The 17,500-nt window shown below is 43.7% G+C and overlaps 2 protein-coding genes across 5 annotated transcripts in view; one reads left to right on the top strand and one right to left on the bottom strand.

The window, feature by feature from the left end:
- The window catches only part of LOC138946235 (ubiquitin carboxyl-terminal hydrolase 9X-like), a 72,078-nt gene that overhangs the window by 1,399 nt on the left and 53,179 nt on the right, over positions 1-17,500 (bottom strand). For 2 of the 4 annotated variants that reach the window (XM_070317762.1, XM_070317763.1), the window contains exons 48-61: positions 16,882-17,027; positions 16,236-16,411; positions 15,669-15,760; positions 15,024-15,165; positions 11,020-11,113; positions 10,421-10,572; positions 9,574-9,747; positions 8,874-9,038; positions 8,169-8,228; positions 6,950-7,167; positions 6,154-6,307; positions 5,562-5,638; positions 5,049-5,118; positions 1-2,614 (exon numbers count right to left, since the gene is read on the bottom strand). The exon at positions 1-2,614 is cut by the window's left edge and continues 1,399 nt beyond it. In XM_070317762.1, the coding sequence (XP_070173863.1) occupies positions 2,153-2,614; positions 5,049-5,118; positions 5,562-5,638; positions 6,154-6,307; positions 6,950-7,167; positions 8,169-8,228; positions 8,874-9,038; positions 9,574-9,747; positions 10,421-10,572; positions 11,020-11,113; positions 15,024-15,165; positions 15,669-15,760; positions 16,236-16,411; positions 16,882-17,027 (2,182 nt within the window). In that variant the 3' untranslated portion in view covers positions 1-2,152. The remainder of the gene's footprint in view (positions 2,615-5,048; positions 5,119-5,561; positions 5,639-6,153; positions 6,308-6,949; positions 7,168-8,168; positions 8,229-8,873; positions 9,039-9,573; positions 9,748-10,420; positions 10,573-11,019; positions 11,114-15,023; positions 15,166-15,668; positions 15,761-16,235; positions 16,412-16,881; positions 17,028-17,500) is intronic. The other 2 variants (XM_070317764.1, XM_070317765.1) reach the window with 1 other exon arrangement.
- LOC138946226 (piggyBac transposable element-derived protein 4-like) lies at positions 11,256-14,686 on the top strand. Its single transcript, XM_070317754.1, has 2 exons — positions 11,256-12,323; positions 13,058-14,686. Exons 1-2 carry the CDS (start codon positions 11,484-11,486, stop codon positions 14,168-14,170), a joined length of 1,953 nt encoding a protein of 650 aa, XP_070173855.1. The 5' UTR covers positions 11,256-11,483; the 3' UTR covers positions 14,171-14,686.

The following is a 17,500-nucleotide window of genomic DNA, read 5'->3' as shown; positions in this document are numbered from 1 at the left end:
CATCAGAACACTAACAGATTAAACTATACATGAATCGCGAGACAAGCGGCAAGAGAAGAGATTTTTGGAAAAAATACAGGTGAATGAGCAAGAAGGCAGAAAAAAGAATTCATGAAGAAAAAGAGAGCATGACAGGAAAGAGGAACCAAAAATCTACCTAACAGCAAACTAGAAAGCTCCTGCGGTTCCAAAAACAGGAGGGGCCTTTAATTTCATAACCGCAGTGCCCCACTGCGGGAACCATACGTGTAATAAGCACACAGGTCTGAAACGTCCAAGTCTGCAGAACACACACACTCACACACACACTCACACTCACACACACACACACACACTCACACACACACACACACAAACATGTTGGCACCTATTTACAAACAGGTCTTTATGCAAGCACTTGCCAAGTCTGCATGATGGGAAAATCATTAAAGAGCAAAGTGCGTATCACAATGATTTGGTCGAGATTCCGACATACAAACAGAGAATTATGAGACAACAATGTACAATCTAAAAACACTGCTTGCACAACACACACACACGCCCACAACTTTCGCCACAAAGTCCAAATCTACGTATTTTTCAACAAATCATTTCTTTACAGTAAGCTTTTCTGTAAATTAGCGTCACCAACTCTCAAACGTTTTGCATCTTAACTCTTTTTCTGTTTTAAACTTTTCTTCAACAATGCAAATGCATCTATACACGAAGGAGCTGTGTTTTTCCCAAACACTGACGATTCTCTGATGTTTGCATACAATTTTACGTACAGATGGTTGAAACAAAAAATCTAAAACCTGGCCAAACTACTTCTGACACCACAATGAAGTATCAACAGCGCTCAGTCCCATTACTCCACCAGAGCTTTTTTTTCCAACTTCATGTTTTTGTCAGAAAAAGTTATGGCTGTTAACACTAAATGTATCAAAACAAACATTTTGAACAAAGGGCTCAGTTCGTAACTTAAGGTTCCAGTCATTCCATCTTGTGGCCGTTACACTCCATGTCAGAATAAAACCTCCAAACGCAGAGATCCTTTTGCACCTTCTGCAACTTTATGGCCATAACACTCCATGTATTATGTAACAAAACAAAACTTTCAAACTTTTCAACTTCAGATTTTTATCATTGAATGTAAAGGCTGTAACGCCCGATGCCTCAAAACTAATTCTTTCAAACAAAGGGCTCACTTTGTCGCTCTTCGTAACTTTATGTTTACGTCATTTAATGTTATGGCTGCAACACTGAAATATGTATCAAAACAAAACTTTCAAACAAAGAGCTCACTTTGAAACTTGAGGTTTTTGTCATTTAACGTTGTAGCTGTATCAAAAGTGCTACTCAACCATACAAGCAGACAATCCTTTTACTCACACACAACAGAAACCAAACATCTCATACACGAATAGACTCTGATTCAAACAAAGCATGTACAGCATATAAAGTCATTGACAAACCCAAAGACCCCTGATGCACACAAACACAGCAACCAAAAGCAGGAATAAATCAGAGCAACATTCTCTTGTCACAAATCCTTGACAAAACCCTGATAGCAATTAAAAAGAGAGAGGGAGAGAAAGGAAGAGGCTGAGAGTAGCAAGGCAAGTGATATGACAGGGGGCAGAAAACTGATGCCGATGTAACATTATAAAAACAGACACTACATTTTTTTGATAATTGTGTAGTGACAAAAAAGAAACTTGATTGAAAAAAAAGTGTAATCTGACAGGGTTAGAAAACATAGTTGAACCAATCACATCACCTTGGCAACAGCCAAGAGAAGAAAAAAAAGAGGGGAGGGGCAATGAGGGGGGGAGTGGGTACTAGGACCGTGGCATATAACTGCACAAATCACAAGTAACTGGTAAAATCATGCACACACAAATAATGGCATGTGAAACAATGTCCTTCTTCCCCTTTCACCACTTCTCATTAACAACAGCTCGTCACACGACAGTCAAACCAACACTCACTCAACATGGCTGTCCAAATCTAGGCACAATCAACAAACACACAAGCAAAAACTACTTCGAATCAAGGCGAGAAACATTCGGTTCCTCTCCCAAACGGGTTCGTCAAAGTCTCAATGCACCCGACAAGACTTTTACCAGTTTTTGGTGTTTGTGTCCTAACCCTACATCCAGCACCTTTTCCCTCACTCTACTACATTGCTGTCTTTGTTCTTGGATTCTTCGTCCTCGCCCGTCTCCGAGTTCTCCGTCGGCTGCTTGCCTTGACCTTGAACCTGACCTTGACCCTGATTCTGGTTCAGCTGGTTGTTGATCTGGTTGGAGGGTGGCTGGGCCGGCTGGTTGCTGGTCTGGACGTGTACCTGGTTGTTCTGAACTGTGGTGGAGGGAGGGGGAGCCTGGTTCTGATTCTGGTTCATCTGCGGTTGTTGTTGTTGTGTGGATTGCTGCTGGGGCGGCGGCGGCTGGCTGGAAGAAGAGGAGGAGGAAGGAGGTGGATTTTGAGAAGGTGGTTGTTGTGGTGGTTGCTGGTGATGGTGTTGGCCACTGGGCGGCATCTGTTGTTGCTGGTTGAGGTATGTGGGAGCGTTGCCCCCTTCTTCATTCTGTGCTTCGTTCTCTTCCCCAGCTTCCACCTCTTCCTGTTCCTGAAACAGACAGACGGTGCTTTAAAAACCACGGTCAGAGAATCACAACAGGTTGGCAGTAGCCCCACATCAACTATTCTAAATTAACTGCGAAAACACGCACTGTGGTCAAAATGTATTCTTGTGCATCTGTTTTGTGCTATCAATGATACTTCCTTGAACTGTTAGAAATTCAGCTTAAAGTGGTCGTCAGCGAAGTGTCTTTACATTCTGCTCCAACTTTTACCTCAACAATGACCTCCAATCAGAGGCTTCAGTCAACAATGACCTCCAGTCAGAGGCTTCAGTCAACAATGACCTCCAGTCAGAGGCTTCAGTCAACAATGACCTCCAGTCAGAGGCTTCAGTCAACAATGACCTCCAGTCAGAGGCTTCATCATCATTCTCTCATTCTCTTTATTTATATAGCGCCTTATCCGAAGTTCAAAGCGCTTTATGCCGTGTGAGATGGAATTTTTTTTGTACACAATATATCACGCATTCACATCGACCAGCAAACCTCAAGCCTGTTAGGCGAATGTTCACCTTTCGCGGCCTTTATTCCAAGTCACACGGGTATTTGATGGACATTTTTATCTATGCCTATAGAATTTTGCCAGGAAAGACCCTTTTGTCAATCGTGGGATCTTTAACGTGCACACCCCAATATAGTGTACACGAAGGGACCTCGGTTTTTCGTCTCATCCGAAAGACTAGCACTTGAACCCACCATCTAGGTTAGGAAAGGGGGGAGAAAATAACGGCCCGACCCAGGGTCGAACACGCAACCTCTCGATTCCGAGCGCAAGTGCGTTACCACTCGGCCACCCAGTCCTCAGTCCTCAGGCTTCAGTCAACAATGACCTCCAATCAGAGGCTTCAGTCAACAATGACCTCCAATCAGAGGCTTCAGTCAACAATGACCTCCAGTCAGAGGCTTCAGTCAACAATGACCTCCAGTCAGAGGCTTCAGTCAAGAATGACCTCCAGTCAGAGGCTTCAGTCAACAATGACCTCCAATCAGAGGCTTCAGTCAACAATGACCTCCAGTCAGAGGCTTCAGTCAACAATGACCTCCAGTCAGAGGCTTCAGTCAACAATGACCTCCAGTCAGAGGCTTCAGTCAACAATGACCTCCAGTCAGAGGCTTCAGTCAACAATGACCTAAGTCACAGAAATGGTCGCAATTAGACATTAAATTCAACTTAACCAGTGTGAATACAGGCAAATTCAGCTAACTCACAAACGGTTAAGTCAAAAATTCGCTTAGCACACAAAGAAATTCTGGTCCGGAATTATCCCTCTTTATCTATGTGTACAAAGTACCCTGAGCTCGAAATGGGATTTCTCTTACGTAAGTCGAAAGACGGATAGCACACAACAGAAAGTCAGTCCCAAAGACAAAGTTTACTCTATATTTACTACAGCAACTCGAAACACGAAACTTGGCGTCAAACACTAGCGCATTGTGTAACCTTATTCCCTTCTTCTCTACACGGACGCCACACCGACTGGTCAGTCGGCACGCAATAAAGTATGAACTGAAGTTAGGAGGGGGCGAGGAGTAAGGAGGGGGCGAGGAGTAAGGAGAATTATCCAACTCCAAGAAAACATTCTGAAAAAGGTGGGGAAGTGGTGACAAGGCAGTGAACGCACTCACCATGCACTGACATCATACGAAAGCAGCCACACAAACACAGCACAGAGGCAGAGGCAGGTGTGCAGATGCTTTGTGAGAATAAGCATTGAAAACCAGTTTGAATAAAAAAAAAAACAGCAGATAGAGCCGCATGTCATAATCATTCTTCTTGTCTGGCTTTATTGACTGCATGCCGATCTTGTGGCAGTGACTTTTCACTCTTCAGTCGGACTGTACACAAACCGCTCTCACTCTCCCTCACTGACTACCCTAAGCCCTGACAACTGATCCTTGGAAATTGTTTGGAAGAGTACACCTCTCTATTTCTCTCCAATGCTCTTCCTGCTGACTTCAGTGACACCGGACACCCCACTGAGTTTAGCCAGCTACCCCCCCCCCCCCCTCTCTCTCTCTCTCTCTCCCCCCAGCCATGTACTGTTTGGTGCTGTGGCCAGAGAGGTGTCACCGGCTAATTGAGGCCAGCTGCACTGTTCACTCAGAGCAAAACTAGTTGACTGTGTCTAACTTTTGACAAAGCAACACAACTGAAGGGTTCCACTGTACTATGACCAAGTCGAAATTTCGGATAGGACACAATAACAATTCGGTCCCTTCAATTTCGTCTTATCCGGATTTGCCTGTAAATAAAGAGTGTGTCTGTAGAATTACTCTTGTGAAAGTTGTCTGTGTCACCTCAAGTTGCTTACGAAGGTTCACAGCCAAGACACAAGAGGCTGGGCTGGTTGGTGCTAAGGGTGGGGGATGGGGGCGGGGGAGTCAGGGGGTGGGAGTAAGACAAGGTAAAAGAGAACCCACCTCATCTGGGCACAGCTCAAAAGCTTTGTTGAGCGTCAGTTTGGCGCTGGAAGATCTTTCCAGGAAGTATCTGCAACGAAGTCCTACAACTGTCATTTCAGTTGACATCTACACCTCAGCTCCGTAAAATGTATTACAAGACAGATCCACACAATTCTCTACAACACAGCACCGTAACATTTCTTACAACAAAGCTCCACAAAATTCCCTACAACACAGCTCCGTAACATTTCTTACAACAAAGCTCCACAAAATTCCCTACAACAGAGCTCTGTAAAATGTCTCACAACAATGATTCAATTACCATGTACAACAGAAGCATAACTAGAATGGAAACTATTTTTTATAAGGGGGGGAGGGGGGGGGGGGGATGTGACTCCACTTTTGCCGTTAAAAAAAATTAGCAGCAATCCTGAAAGATTAATGTTTACTCTCTCATTTCTGCACTGTCAGGAAAGCAAGAAAATCCAAGTTACACTATCCCAGTGGTTTAGAGAAAAGAAAGTTGTTTACCCGTTGGACGTTTCGTTTGACTGAGCCGGTGGTGACCAGTTGTTGTAGGCATACTGAGTGTTGGCAGCGTACGGTCTCTGTTTGGACAAAGACATTCTTGAAGATCGCAACATTTGTACAGAGAAAACTACAGTTTCTATTTCTACAACGATAGAGTATGTGCAACAAAGGCATTGAATAGTAATAAATGGAAACAAAATGCTTCTGTAAATCTCAGTTTCAGTACCTCTGACATTGACACCCCCCCCCCCCCCCCCTGCCCTGATCCTCCTGGGGAGAAAATTGTGTCTTTCCATCCCTTCCATCCTCTATCTGTCCCGCACACATTTGTATTTGTAAAACTGATATGGTTCAGGCCTTTTCCTTTGTATTAGCATTGTCTCCCCTTCCATTTTCTTCACCGGTAACTTCTGTGTTATTTGACACAAGCACAATCTTTTGATAATAGAATATTGAAGTCTGAAGTCTCTCACAGACACACACACACACAGTGTCCTCCCACACCCCCTCCCTGTTTTTTCTGACACCAACACACAAACACACACACACGCAGAAAGTCACATGCGTGCGCAAATACTCATTCATCACTCACCTCACACTGACGTGAATCTCTCTCTCTCTGATTGCTATCAGGGTTTTTGTCAACGCTTACCCTTTCCAGCTCATCGTTGAGCCAATATACCGCCCAGGTCCACTTGCGTTTCAAGTCTCCGTTTGTCTGCAGCATCGTTGCAGCTGGGGCACATCTACAACAGAAGAGTCAACAGAATAACAAGGAGGGCTATACATGTTTCACTTGGTTTAACTGTCATAAGCCAAGTGAAAAAGCATGGTAAAACTATTCATAGTCCAGCTACAAGATATACTCAAAACAAGAACACATAAGGGGAGCAAGCACCCCTCTTGAAAAGGACTTTCGCTTTCCCTTTCTCACCCCAAATCATGACAAAGAAGTAGAAAATCTCATTACCACACATGGAGAAAATCTCACACATCTGAGCACACGGTCACACAACAATTTCTTCCATCGAGACACTGCCACAGGCAAACTACCAGCTAGCTAGCTGACAGAACTGGTTCATTACCGCCTCATCAAATCAGGAATTTATTTCTTCTATTGTTGCACCTCTGAGCTCTCCTAAATACCCCCCCCCCCCCTTCCGAAAACAACTCTTGTCGGGTGTGTATGTGTTGTGAGAGTGACCTGTTCTTGCAAAACCTCTGCGAAACATTGCAGGGTCTCCACGTGTTTCTGACACACCCCTCGCTTGTGATTGGCCCCCCCCAATGTTTGGCCGAGGTTTTGCAAGAAAAGCTCACTCTTCCACAACCTATACAAACCCAACGGAGTTATTTCTGCAAATCGTCAATTAGCCGTATCCACTCACAGCGTGAAGAGTGACACCATCATCTTGATGCACTGGTACGCCCGCTTCTGGTAGTGGTTCTTGGAGCGTTGGATTGTGTCGAAGAGGCCGTCGCGATCGTCAGGGATGCCCTTGAGTGCGTTGTGGATGCGGTGGTTCTGCCAAGAGTCCTCGATCATCAGCATCTGCAGCAGCAAGTCCAGGTACGGCCGCAGCTCGTAGGTGTAGGAATACGCCACCTGGTGACAGTTCACAGTCAAGGTGTAAGGGTATGCATGCACAGGAAAACACAAAAGAAATTTTGAAGAAAAACACCAACATATGGTTTTACATTCCTGGTTCTCTAAAAAGTGCTAAAACCAGTTTTTCTACGTACAATTGAATAACCCGTTTAAGACACCCTGGCCTCCTTTTCATTGATTCTATGCAGTCTTACACGGTACATGTAATGTACATAACGTCTTATAATAATAAAACAAGAAGAGCAAACGCTCGATCGAGTCACTTTCGCAGTTCTGAATATTATATGAGGCATCAGATGGACAGGAAGAAATTGCTATTCACAACACAATACAGATGTAAATAATTTGATGTAAAGAATAATCCTATAAAGTTTGAATCAAATCCGATGAATAGTTTCAGAGATATGATATTTCAATTTTTTTCCTTCAAGACATACCTGTGACCTTGAAAAAGGTCAAAGGTCACCAAAGCAGACATCAAAGTGTAGAGGTCACTGGGAGTCACGTTCACATAAAATTTGAGCCCGGTCACTTTTATAGTTTCCGAGAAAAGCCCAACGTTAAGTTGTGTGTTGCCGAACAGAAAAGGCTAGTTATCTCCCTTGTTTTTCTGATAACGTTCGTAAAAGGCTACAGATGTAAATACTTTGATGTAAAGAATAATCCTACAAAGTTTCAATCACATCCGATGAACTTTGTCAAAGATATAAAATGTCTAATTTTTCCTTTGACGCTGACCTGTGACCTTGAAAAAGGTCAACGAAACCATCGTTAAAGTGTAGAGGTCATTGGAGGTCACGACTAAACAAAATATGAGCCGGATCGCTTTGATAGTTTCCGAGAAAAGTCCAACGTTAAGGTGGTAGTCTGTCCGGCCGGCCGGACTAACACTGACCGATTACATAGAGTCACTTTTTCTCAAGTGACTCAAAAAAGTATAGATCCAACTCGTCACTAAGTCAACAAATAACATTACAAATGTTAGTGCTGTGACTGACCTGCCAGAGAAGCTCACTGAGTACTGTGGATGAGAAGTGTGGATTCTCCCAGGAGCAGAACTGCAAACACAACACCAGCAAAATGTACCACTTGCATCCACTGACATCAACAACAACAACAACACTGTTATCCTATCTAGATGTACCACTTGCATCAACTGACATCAACAACAACAACACTTATCCTATCTAGATGTACCACTTGCATCCACTGACATCAACAACAACAACACTTATCCTATCTAGATGTACCACTTGCATCCACTGACATCAACAACAACAACACTGTTATCCTATCTAGATGTACCACTTGCATCCACTGACATCAACAACACTGTTATCCTATCTAGATGTACCACTTGCATCCACTGACATCAACAACACTGTTATCCTATCTAAGACTGTAAGCAAAAAGCAATAAAACAAGATAGCTGATCAGTCTTTATCAACCCCTTTATCACACAAACTTCTATATATTCACAAATCATACATACATACACACAACTGACAGCAGCAGTCACACCTATTTTCTTTTTCCACAGAATATTAATCACTTATTTCTGGCCAGTACATGTACCGTTTCCACGCACACACACGCATACATTCAGTACCACAGCTTTGTGCAGCGAGCTTCTTCAAGTAGACTTCGACCAATTAATATTAGGCATAACACACAACCTGGGAAACCCCAAACCCCATCCATACCTTGAGGAGCTTGGAGGTGTCGTCGGAGTTGTTGCACTCCTCAATGAGTTTCTTGACGTAGATTGTCCTGGCCAGCAGGATCTCCTCCACCTGAGGCTGCAGCGTCATCAGCGGCTGGGGGCAGTGGCTGTCTGCGTACGGGTTGTTCGCCAGAGGGGGCTGGTTCTGTTACAATACAAGGTCAAATCTTCATAATGCTACGTGTTAATGTAAATGTAACGTTTAATTTTGTCAATAATTAAACATTCCAATAACCTACCTTTCTTGTTTTATGATGCTACTTCACTAAATGAACTCTGAAAGTGTTCAGAAAAATGTATACATGTAGCTTGCTCACTTGAAAAAGACTATTCCCAAGACGTTTCACTTCATTATTTTCAAAATACGATGCTTCATACCCTTTTCTTGTGAAATCAGCCGGACTTTTCATGTAACAGGCTGCTCACAAACCCACAGGCAGCCAGGCTTTTGCTTGACACGTCTACACATTTTCTGTTCAAAAACTCTTGTCGGCACAGAAGATCTTGGTTCAAAAATATATCATGACTAGTATGATGTTCAAACGGAATGTGCAATAAGAACGAATACTCCTCCATTCAAGGCCACCTGACCTTAGAATCAAACACAATAACCACCAAGTAAGCTAAAGAAAACCATGTTGCTTGTTTCGCCCCATAAAAATAAAATGCAAACTACTCACGCTGATGGAGGAGACGCAGCGATGTGAGATGTCACAGCAGCGAACGAGGTGCGACACGACAGCGTACAGCTTGCTGAGCTCAGCGTACTGGTACTTGATGGGCGGCCCAGGACCCTCGTCCAGGGCAACAAGCATGAACAGCTGCGGGACGTTGAGGCGCAGGAGTTGCAGTTTCTGGAATGATGTCACTGAGGTTAAAATTGCAACTTGAGCATCAAAACTGATGTATGAATATGAATGATGAAGAATGATGAAGAATGATATCGAGCTCTCAAGTAAGCACCCACTTATCCATCCAGCAGAAAGCTGTCAAAAGTGGAGAACAACATTCCCTCAGCACTTTTTATCCAATTCCGCCGGGCATTCACATTTGCAGCGCTAGTACTATTTATTTCCCTTCATATCTACCGAATGGGTAGGGTCAGTTTATGGGGCAGTTTATGGGTCAGTTTATGGGGCAGTTTGTCAAAAACAAAATGAAGCAAACACACTGACAATGAAGCAGCCTCCCTTATTTCTAAGAATGAATTAATACAAAAAAATCAGCCTATCGCTTTACATTTTGTATCTGACAAGATTGTGTAGCTGTGCTGGACACAACAGCCAACCACACCCAGCAGGGTGGAGGGGCTAAGCGGGGAGGGATATAACTTCAGGGATGAAAGCAGAGAATCTTTACAATCAGAAAAAAAAATGGCTTGGGATTCAGCTGTTCTCATATGTTCAGTTTTGCTGTTAGTTACCCTTCTTGCAGGTTTTGAAAATGCAGGAGTTCTATCAAGAAACAAGAGTTCAAAACCCAAAATGTTGGATTTCCCTATTGGAAGTTTGGTCAATGTTATTCTACCTCAGCGTTGCCCAGGTTGAGGTACATGAGGAAGAGGTGGAAATACTGTTGTAGATGGCGCCCGTGTTCAGACACTTCCTTCCTCAGCAGCGACAGCACGGCGCTCAGAATGTGGTCGCTCAGCGTGGCGTTGGGGTCTGCAGGCTGACTCACTGCACATACACACACACATTCCACTCATCAAAGTTGATCATGTTCAAATCCACCAAAAGCGGTGTATGGCTGCCTGAATGGCAAGGTAAAAATGGTCAAATACATGAAACATCATGGAAGATTCAAGCCATGAATAAAGAAGAAGTTCAAATACACTCAAATCTGCCTGGAGACATGTTAGCTCTGACTTTTTTTTCCTTCAAATTCTGTTCTATTAATTGACACCCTAAATGCTTTTAAAATCATGAAAAACATCAGGAAAAAATTTCTTAACTAAGAAATTGCCGATTTACAAATGACAATGGGATTTTCATCCCTGCACAGTGATGGCGCTAGGAGGCTGGAAAACCAGTGGCACCCAACTGACACAGGCACACAACCAAGAGCAGATTTAAAAGCAGGCAGGAAGAAAATTAAATCAGCTGAAGAGGGAAAACTTTGCTTACCATAGAGTCCTTGCAGAAGAGGTGGCGGGCAGGGTCCGTCCTGGTTACACGCGTGAGCCAGTATACACACAATCTTGGCAAAAGCGCTTCGAACCTGACAAATAAAATGTCCTTCGTTAAAAAATCATCAGGGAAGCCTTGCTGTATAATGACAAACATACTAAGCTTATACAAATATGTTATTCTTTCTTTAACCCTTTCACTGCCTGTAAGACGTCCTGTGTAAACTGCTTAACTCATTCGCTGCGTGTCGGAACTGGAATTCCGACACTTGTGTTTAGCGTTGACCGCGTGCCGGTACTTGAGTTCCGACAGATATCACGAATTTTTAACGGTGTAAACGGTCCTGCTAACCACGGGAAACAACCCCTGCAATGAACTTCTATCTGTCTACAGTGAAACCATTCACTGTAAACAGTTCCTTCCCTTCAATTGTTCGGAATAATGTTTGATTTATTTTTGGCATGTGCGACCCACGTGTTATCGTCATTTCCAAGATGGCGGGTCGTTCTACGACAGGACGCATCGGCTTGAGAAGTGCGCTAGAACTCATTATGCAGGACGGCTCCGATCTTGAAATTAGTGATAATGACAGTGAAGACAATCTTTCAGATTCTAGTGACGTGTTCGTGCCTATGGACGACGATTTTGGTGACGATTCTGACATTATGAGTGACAATGAAAGTGTTGGTCATGACCACGTGTTTGATGCACCCACTGACATTGATAGCGATGTTGAGCAACCAGAGGCTGGCGCTATTCCAGTTATATACGACGATGACAGTGACACTGAATGGATGGAAGACTGGACACGGTCGTTGGTGAATTTTCCCGTGTCGGCCCCCTTTGAGGGTGGCTCGGGCCTAAATCTTCCAGAGAACTTCGAGGCCACGCCTACTCCTCTTGACTTCTATCAGCTCATTGTTACACCGTCTGTAATGAAGCTGTTCAAAACGGAAACCAACAGGTATGCGAGAACCACGTGTGATGAGAAAAAAGCTGCTGGAGGGCTGTCAGCAAGATCAATATTCAACACCTGGACGCCAGTCACACTGGAAGAGATGAACAAATTTCTGGCAATTTTAGTGCACATGGGACTGGTCAAGAAACCCAAAATAGATGACTACTGGTCTACTCACCCTGCTCTCTCCACCACCTTTGCCTCGCGCCTCATGACAAGGTGTCGCTTCGCTGCTATTTTAGCATTCTTTCACCTCAACGATAATGCACGCTTCATCCCCCGTGGTCGACCTGATCATGATCCACTCTTCAAACTTCGTCCTCTGTTTGATCATCTTGTGCAGGTGAGTGTCTGGTACACACTTTTCTTTCACATTATATTATAAATAGGTAAATGTGTGTATGCCTTTATTTACAGCCCTAGTGTTGGTTATTCTGTTAACTATTTTCATTTATTGTTCACACACAGAAGGTTCATGGCTGAGGGGCAGGTTGTGGGAGGGGGGGATGGGAGGGGGGAGGGATGGGGTGGGGGGGAGGGATGGGGTGGGGGGATGGGGTGGGGGGAGGGATGGGGTGGATACAGGGGGTTGGAGAGTGGGATGGGAGGAATGTTTTTTATGAAATCTTACTGAGAAGGGAAGCTTTTGTTTTTGTTGCAATGTGTTGTTACTTTGTTTGATTTACTTGTCTGTGGCAGTGTGTGATTTTGCAGAAATTTCAGCAATTGTATCATCTTGTGCATGTGAGTGTCTGGTAGTGGTACACACTTTTCTTTCACATTATATTATAAATAGGTAAATGTGTGTATGCCTTTATTTACAGCCCCAGTGTTGGCTATTCTGTGAACTATTTTCATTTATTGTTCACACACAGAAGGTTCATGGCTGAGGGGCAGGTCGAGGGAGAGGGGTGGGGGGAGGGGGATGGGGTGGGGGGGGATGGGGTGGATACAGGGGGTTGGAGAGTGGGATGAGAGGAAGGTTTTTATGAAATCTTACTGAAAACTTGGAAGCTTTTGTTTTTGTTGCAATGTGTTGTTACTTTGTTTGATTTAGTTTTCTGTATGATTTTGCAGAAATTTCAGCAATTGTACAAGCCAGAAGAAGACATCTGCATTGACGAGGCGATGTGCCCCTGGCGTGGGCGTTCTGCATTCCGCTGCTACATGAAGGACAAACCTACAAAATGGGGGATGAAACTGTATGAACTTTGTGAATCTGTCTCAGGATATGTTTGCAACATGGAAGTGATGTGCCATGAACCTGGAGTGTCCAACAAACCCAAGGAAGTGTGCTTGCGCCTGCTGACACCGTTTGCAAACAAGGGGCACACATTGTTTGTAGACAACTACTACTGTAACCCTGCGTTGGCTGATGAACTGGTTGCAGAAAACACTGCTCTTGTTGGAACTGTGAGGGCAAACCGCATTGGTTTGCCACGTGATCTAGCCAAGCAGCAGATGCAGCAGGGGGAGATGGACTACCGCCGAAAAAATCAGCTTTTGTACATCCACTGGAAAGACAAGCGTGATGTGCACATGCTGACAACAAAGCATCTGCCGCAGATGAAACGAGTTGGTTCCAGAGCCAGACCCCAAAATCAGAAAGACAAGCCTGAGTGTGTTGTTGAATACATACACAACATGGCTGGTGTGGATAAGTCAGACCAGATGATCTCGTACCTCCCCCTCCACCGCAAGACATGCAAATGGTGGAAAAAGCTTGCCTTTCATCTGCTGACCCTGGTGATGATTCAGGGACACATCCTGTGCAACAAACACAAGAAGGAGCACCAACAGAAGGAAATGTGCTTGGAGGATTTTGTGAAGAGTGTGTGTGTCTCCCTGGCTGCGCAGTGTACAGTTGACCCAGCAGAGGATGAAGCGGCCGCTCTTCCACTTCCACAGAGACCTCATCTTGGAGCAGCTGTCCCACCTCCAAACGTCATGGATCGTCTGCGGCCTGGATCACATTTTCCAGAAGAATCTGCTTCAAAGCCAGGCTCCAATGCAAAACTTCAGAGAACCTGCAAGGTGTGCTATGACAGGATGAAGCATCGGGGCGCATCACGCGATGAACTCAAAAACCGCGTGCCTCACACTAAATATCGTTGTGAACAGTGCCAGGTGAACTTGTGTATCACACCTTGTTTCAAGATGTGGCACACCATGGATAAGTACCATATTTGAATTGACTGTAAACTGTACACTGTGGATGGATAATGCATGCAGACTGAAGACAATGTGCTAGTGTGTGTGCATGAACAGTCTTCTGCAGCTTGCGCCAGTAAGATGTCAGGATTCTATATCAAGTTTTTATGCTGGACACTCACCAGTTCAAGTCTATTTAACTGTAATTTTTGTTTCTGATTCACCAGCAATACTCTTGACATTTGAAACAGTGCATATCAGCTTGATTTTGTGAGAAAAAGTACTGCAACAGTGAGCTACTGGTGTTTCATTCAAGAACAAAATAGTTTTTTTTTTGTGCTTCAAATTGGATATTGTGCCTGGATATGAAGACAACAAAAGGTATGTACTTTCAAATGTTTCATATATTTTCTAAAAGAGTAAGTTCCAAACTTTGCAAAAATATAAAGGTATGTAAGGTTATCTTGTGTTGTTGATTTTTTATAATTTTTTCAAAAAGGCTCCAAATCGCGCGCTGGCAGGGAACACAGGGGAAATTTAGACGCGCTTTGAATGAGTTAACGGACAACAAACCTTTCAACAAACAACAAAAGAACTAAAAATTTTTTATTTATACATCAAGGGCACACTGTTAGTTGTTAAAACTGGTAAATACACGTAATGCTTCGTACACACACATTTACTGGCAGCGAAAAGGTTAAAACAGTACTCAAAGCTAAACTTTGTGCAAAAGAAACCACAGAGTGCTTTAAAATGAACAAATAAGTACCCCCCCCCCCCCCCCCCCCAATCAGGAAAAGCTGTTCAGCAACCCATGACCTTTCAGAAAACAGTGGCTTTTATAGGCATTTGAATGTACAATTCAAGCATAGACACAGGTCGCTCAACTCACCTCGGACGTGGGACATTCTAAGAGGTACTCGGCGAAGCGTGATGGATGACCGAAGAGGACGTTGTGAGCCATCCATGAGCGCACAGCAGCGGTGGAGCGAATGTGCATGTGAAGCGCATCGTACCAGTCGACAGCCGGACCTCTGAAGGGACACAAATCACTGAACCATTGCCACACGTCAGACCATTTACCCAGTGCTTCATGCTCAACCTTTTCAACATGTATCCACAGGCACTAGTTTGTATACACATAATCTGATTCTCTTTTCAGATTTTTTTCTTTTCTGTTTTAGTTTTCTTCCAACAAGTTTTCCCACAGAACCGTGTTTTTCTGACCCTCTTATTTCAATTCATGGCACTCAACTGCACATCTCAATGCAGTTTTTCATTTGGATCTGTGCGCACATATTTGCACAGGATTTTCAAAATTCTCTCACACATTCACGATTCAATCCTTTAGAAAGAATTAGTCTAATTCTGAAACCTTTTCCAACAACTCAACACACACACATGATCACAGGGATATAAAGTATGTCCATCTCATTACAACACAGAAACGTACACAGAATCTCATACCAACAACTCTACACACACACATGCGCCCACACAGAAAATCTACTTAGTACTATTGCAAATTGCAACAAACCTGAAAGACTTCTTGGTGTGAAAGCCCACTTGGAAGAGGAACTTGCATCCCAGCTCCATGCTTATCATGGACATCTGCTCCACTTCTGGTGTCTGTTGGAAACAACCACCTCATTTCAGATATTTCCTCTCACCCCGTCTCTCCTTCACCCCAACCCTTTCTCTCCGTCTCTTCACTTCATCATCCCTCTCCCCCGGTGTTTGTAACAATCACCTCACTTGAAATATTTTCCTCTTCTTCGTTTATGGGCTGAAGCTCCCATGTTCACTCATGTTTTTGCACGTGTGCATTTTTAAACGTATGACTGTTTTATCCTGTAGCCATACGCTGCTTTCGGGGGACGTGATATATTCTGAAAGCTCCATGATTATTCCCAATGAGCAAAGCTGTGATTCCTATCTACTTTTTAACACTGATTTTGACTGACAAATACGTTTGGTTTAAACAAAACATTATTCAGTTGTAGTATCGTGACATACAATAAATGAAAAATACATTTCAGATTGGGTTCTGAAATGTACACAGAATGGTAAATTTACGTTAAAATCGCGTGTCTGCAGAACCTACCATTTTCTCCTGCACCGCCTTGTTGATGTAGGTGTGGTTGCAGGTGAGGAGTTTCTTCATGAACTGGAAGTACTCCGCACAGAACTGGTTCTTCTCGTGCATGAACAGCACGTTCTGCCGCCGCACACACCGCTCAATGGGCAGCGGCATTTTCATCACGGCGGCTGAGGAGTCCACTGAAAAACACACACGGCCAAATTCAACAACTTCTAAAACTGAAGGTATCGATTTTTTTGTTTAGGTGTGGTGTTACACAATTCTTTACTCGTGACAGTAGTGACAACAGGGGAGGATGAACTGTAATGCATAGTGCTGTTCAATCAGGCATATCTTAGACATTTTGATCTAACATAGCTTAGTAATATATATCCTATCTGCAAAAATAATGTTTGAAGACTCCTTCCCGTCTCCTTTATTCTCCTGGTTTTTTTCAGATGGAGATTTGGGTGGGTTGCTGGCAGTTTAGGAACGTTTTTGTTATCTGTGATTTTGAAGACAGTAGCACACAAGCAACTAAACCTCTGATATAGTCTACTACTGAAAGTATTACCAACCACACAATACACTGACAAATACTTAATATTCATGTAAAGTTAAAAAAACCAACCAACAACAACAACAAAAACATAGAAAATAGCTAACTTACCAGCAGTGATCTTCAGACCCTCCTTTGCAGGTTCCCCGACAGAGAGTTTCTGCATTTCGTTGACCAGGTCAGTGCTGGGGTCGTCTATCCTCTCGTAGACCAGAATGTATGCGTTCCACCACCTTTTCTGCCGTCTGAAAGCCGACCTGGTACAAAACCAAAGCTGTTTGTAGGCTTTCCAATTGTGGTTTTGTTCTGTGGTACATTAGTTTACAAAAAGTCTGCTTTGTTCCACCCTCTTCACACAGCTCTGCCCCCTTACAGAGACCATGCCCATCACCCCCATCATAAAAAGTTATCAAATCGGGGCATATGGCCATGACCCGGTTTCGCTTCTTTTGTGCACGTTTAAAATAAACGTGGTGAGAGTGTGCAGCTTCCCGACTTAGGAGATCTCATCCCGACCAAACCACGCTCATGAAGATCCTCCCACGTTTGGTCCACGATTGGCCATTTTTCCATCGTTTTAGAAGCGGTGTCTTTGTGTGAACAGGGTTTTAGGGAAAGCAGTACAAGTAAACATACAAAGTTTTGTTTGAAAAATGACACACAGGTTGTCCTGTTTACCTTTATCCCCCCCCCCCCAAAAAAAAAAGCCACCAAATGCATACATACAGGA

Source organism: Littorina saxatilis, linkage group LG13 (assembly GCF_037325665.1).
Source record: "Littorina saxatilis isolate snail1 linkage group LG13, US_GU_Lsax_2.0, whole genome shotgun sequence".
NCBI classification, from domain to species: Eukaryota; Metazoa; Mollusca; class Gastropoda; order Littorinimorpha; family Littorinidae; genus Littorina; species Littorina saxatilis.
Note: the sequence above shows the minus strand (reverse complement) of the source record. Positions and strands in the feature narration are given on the sequence as shown.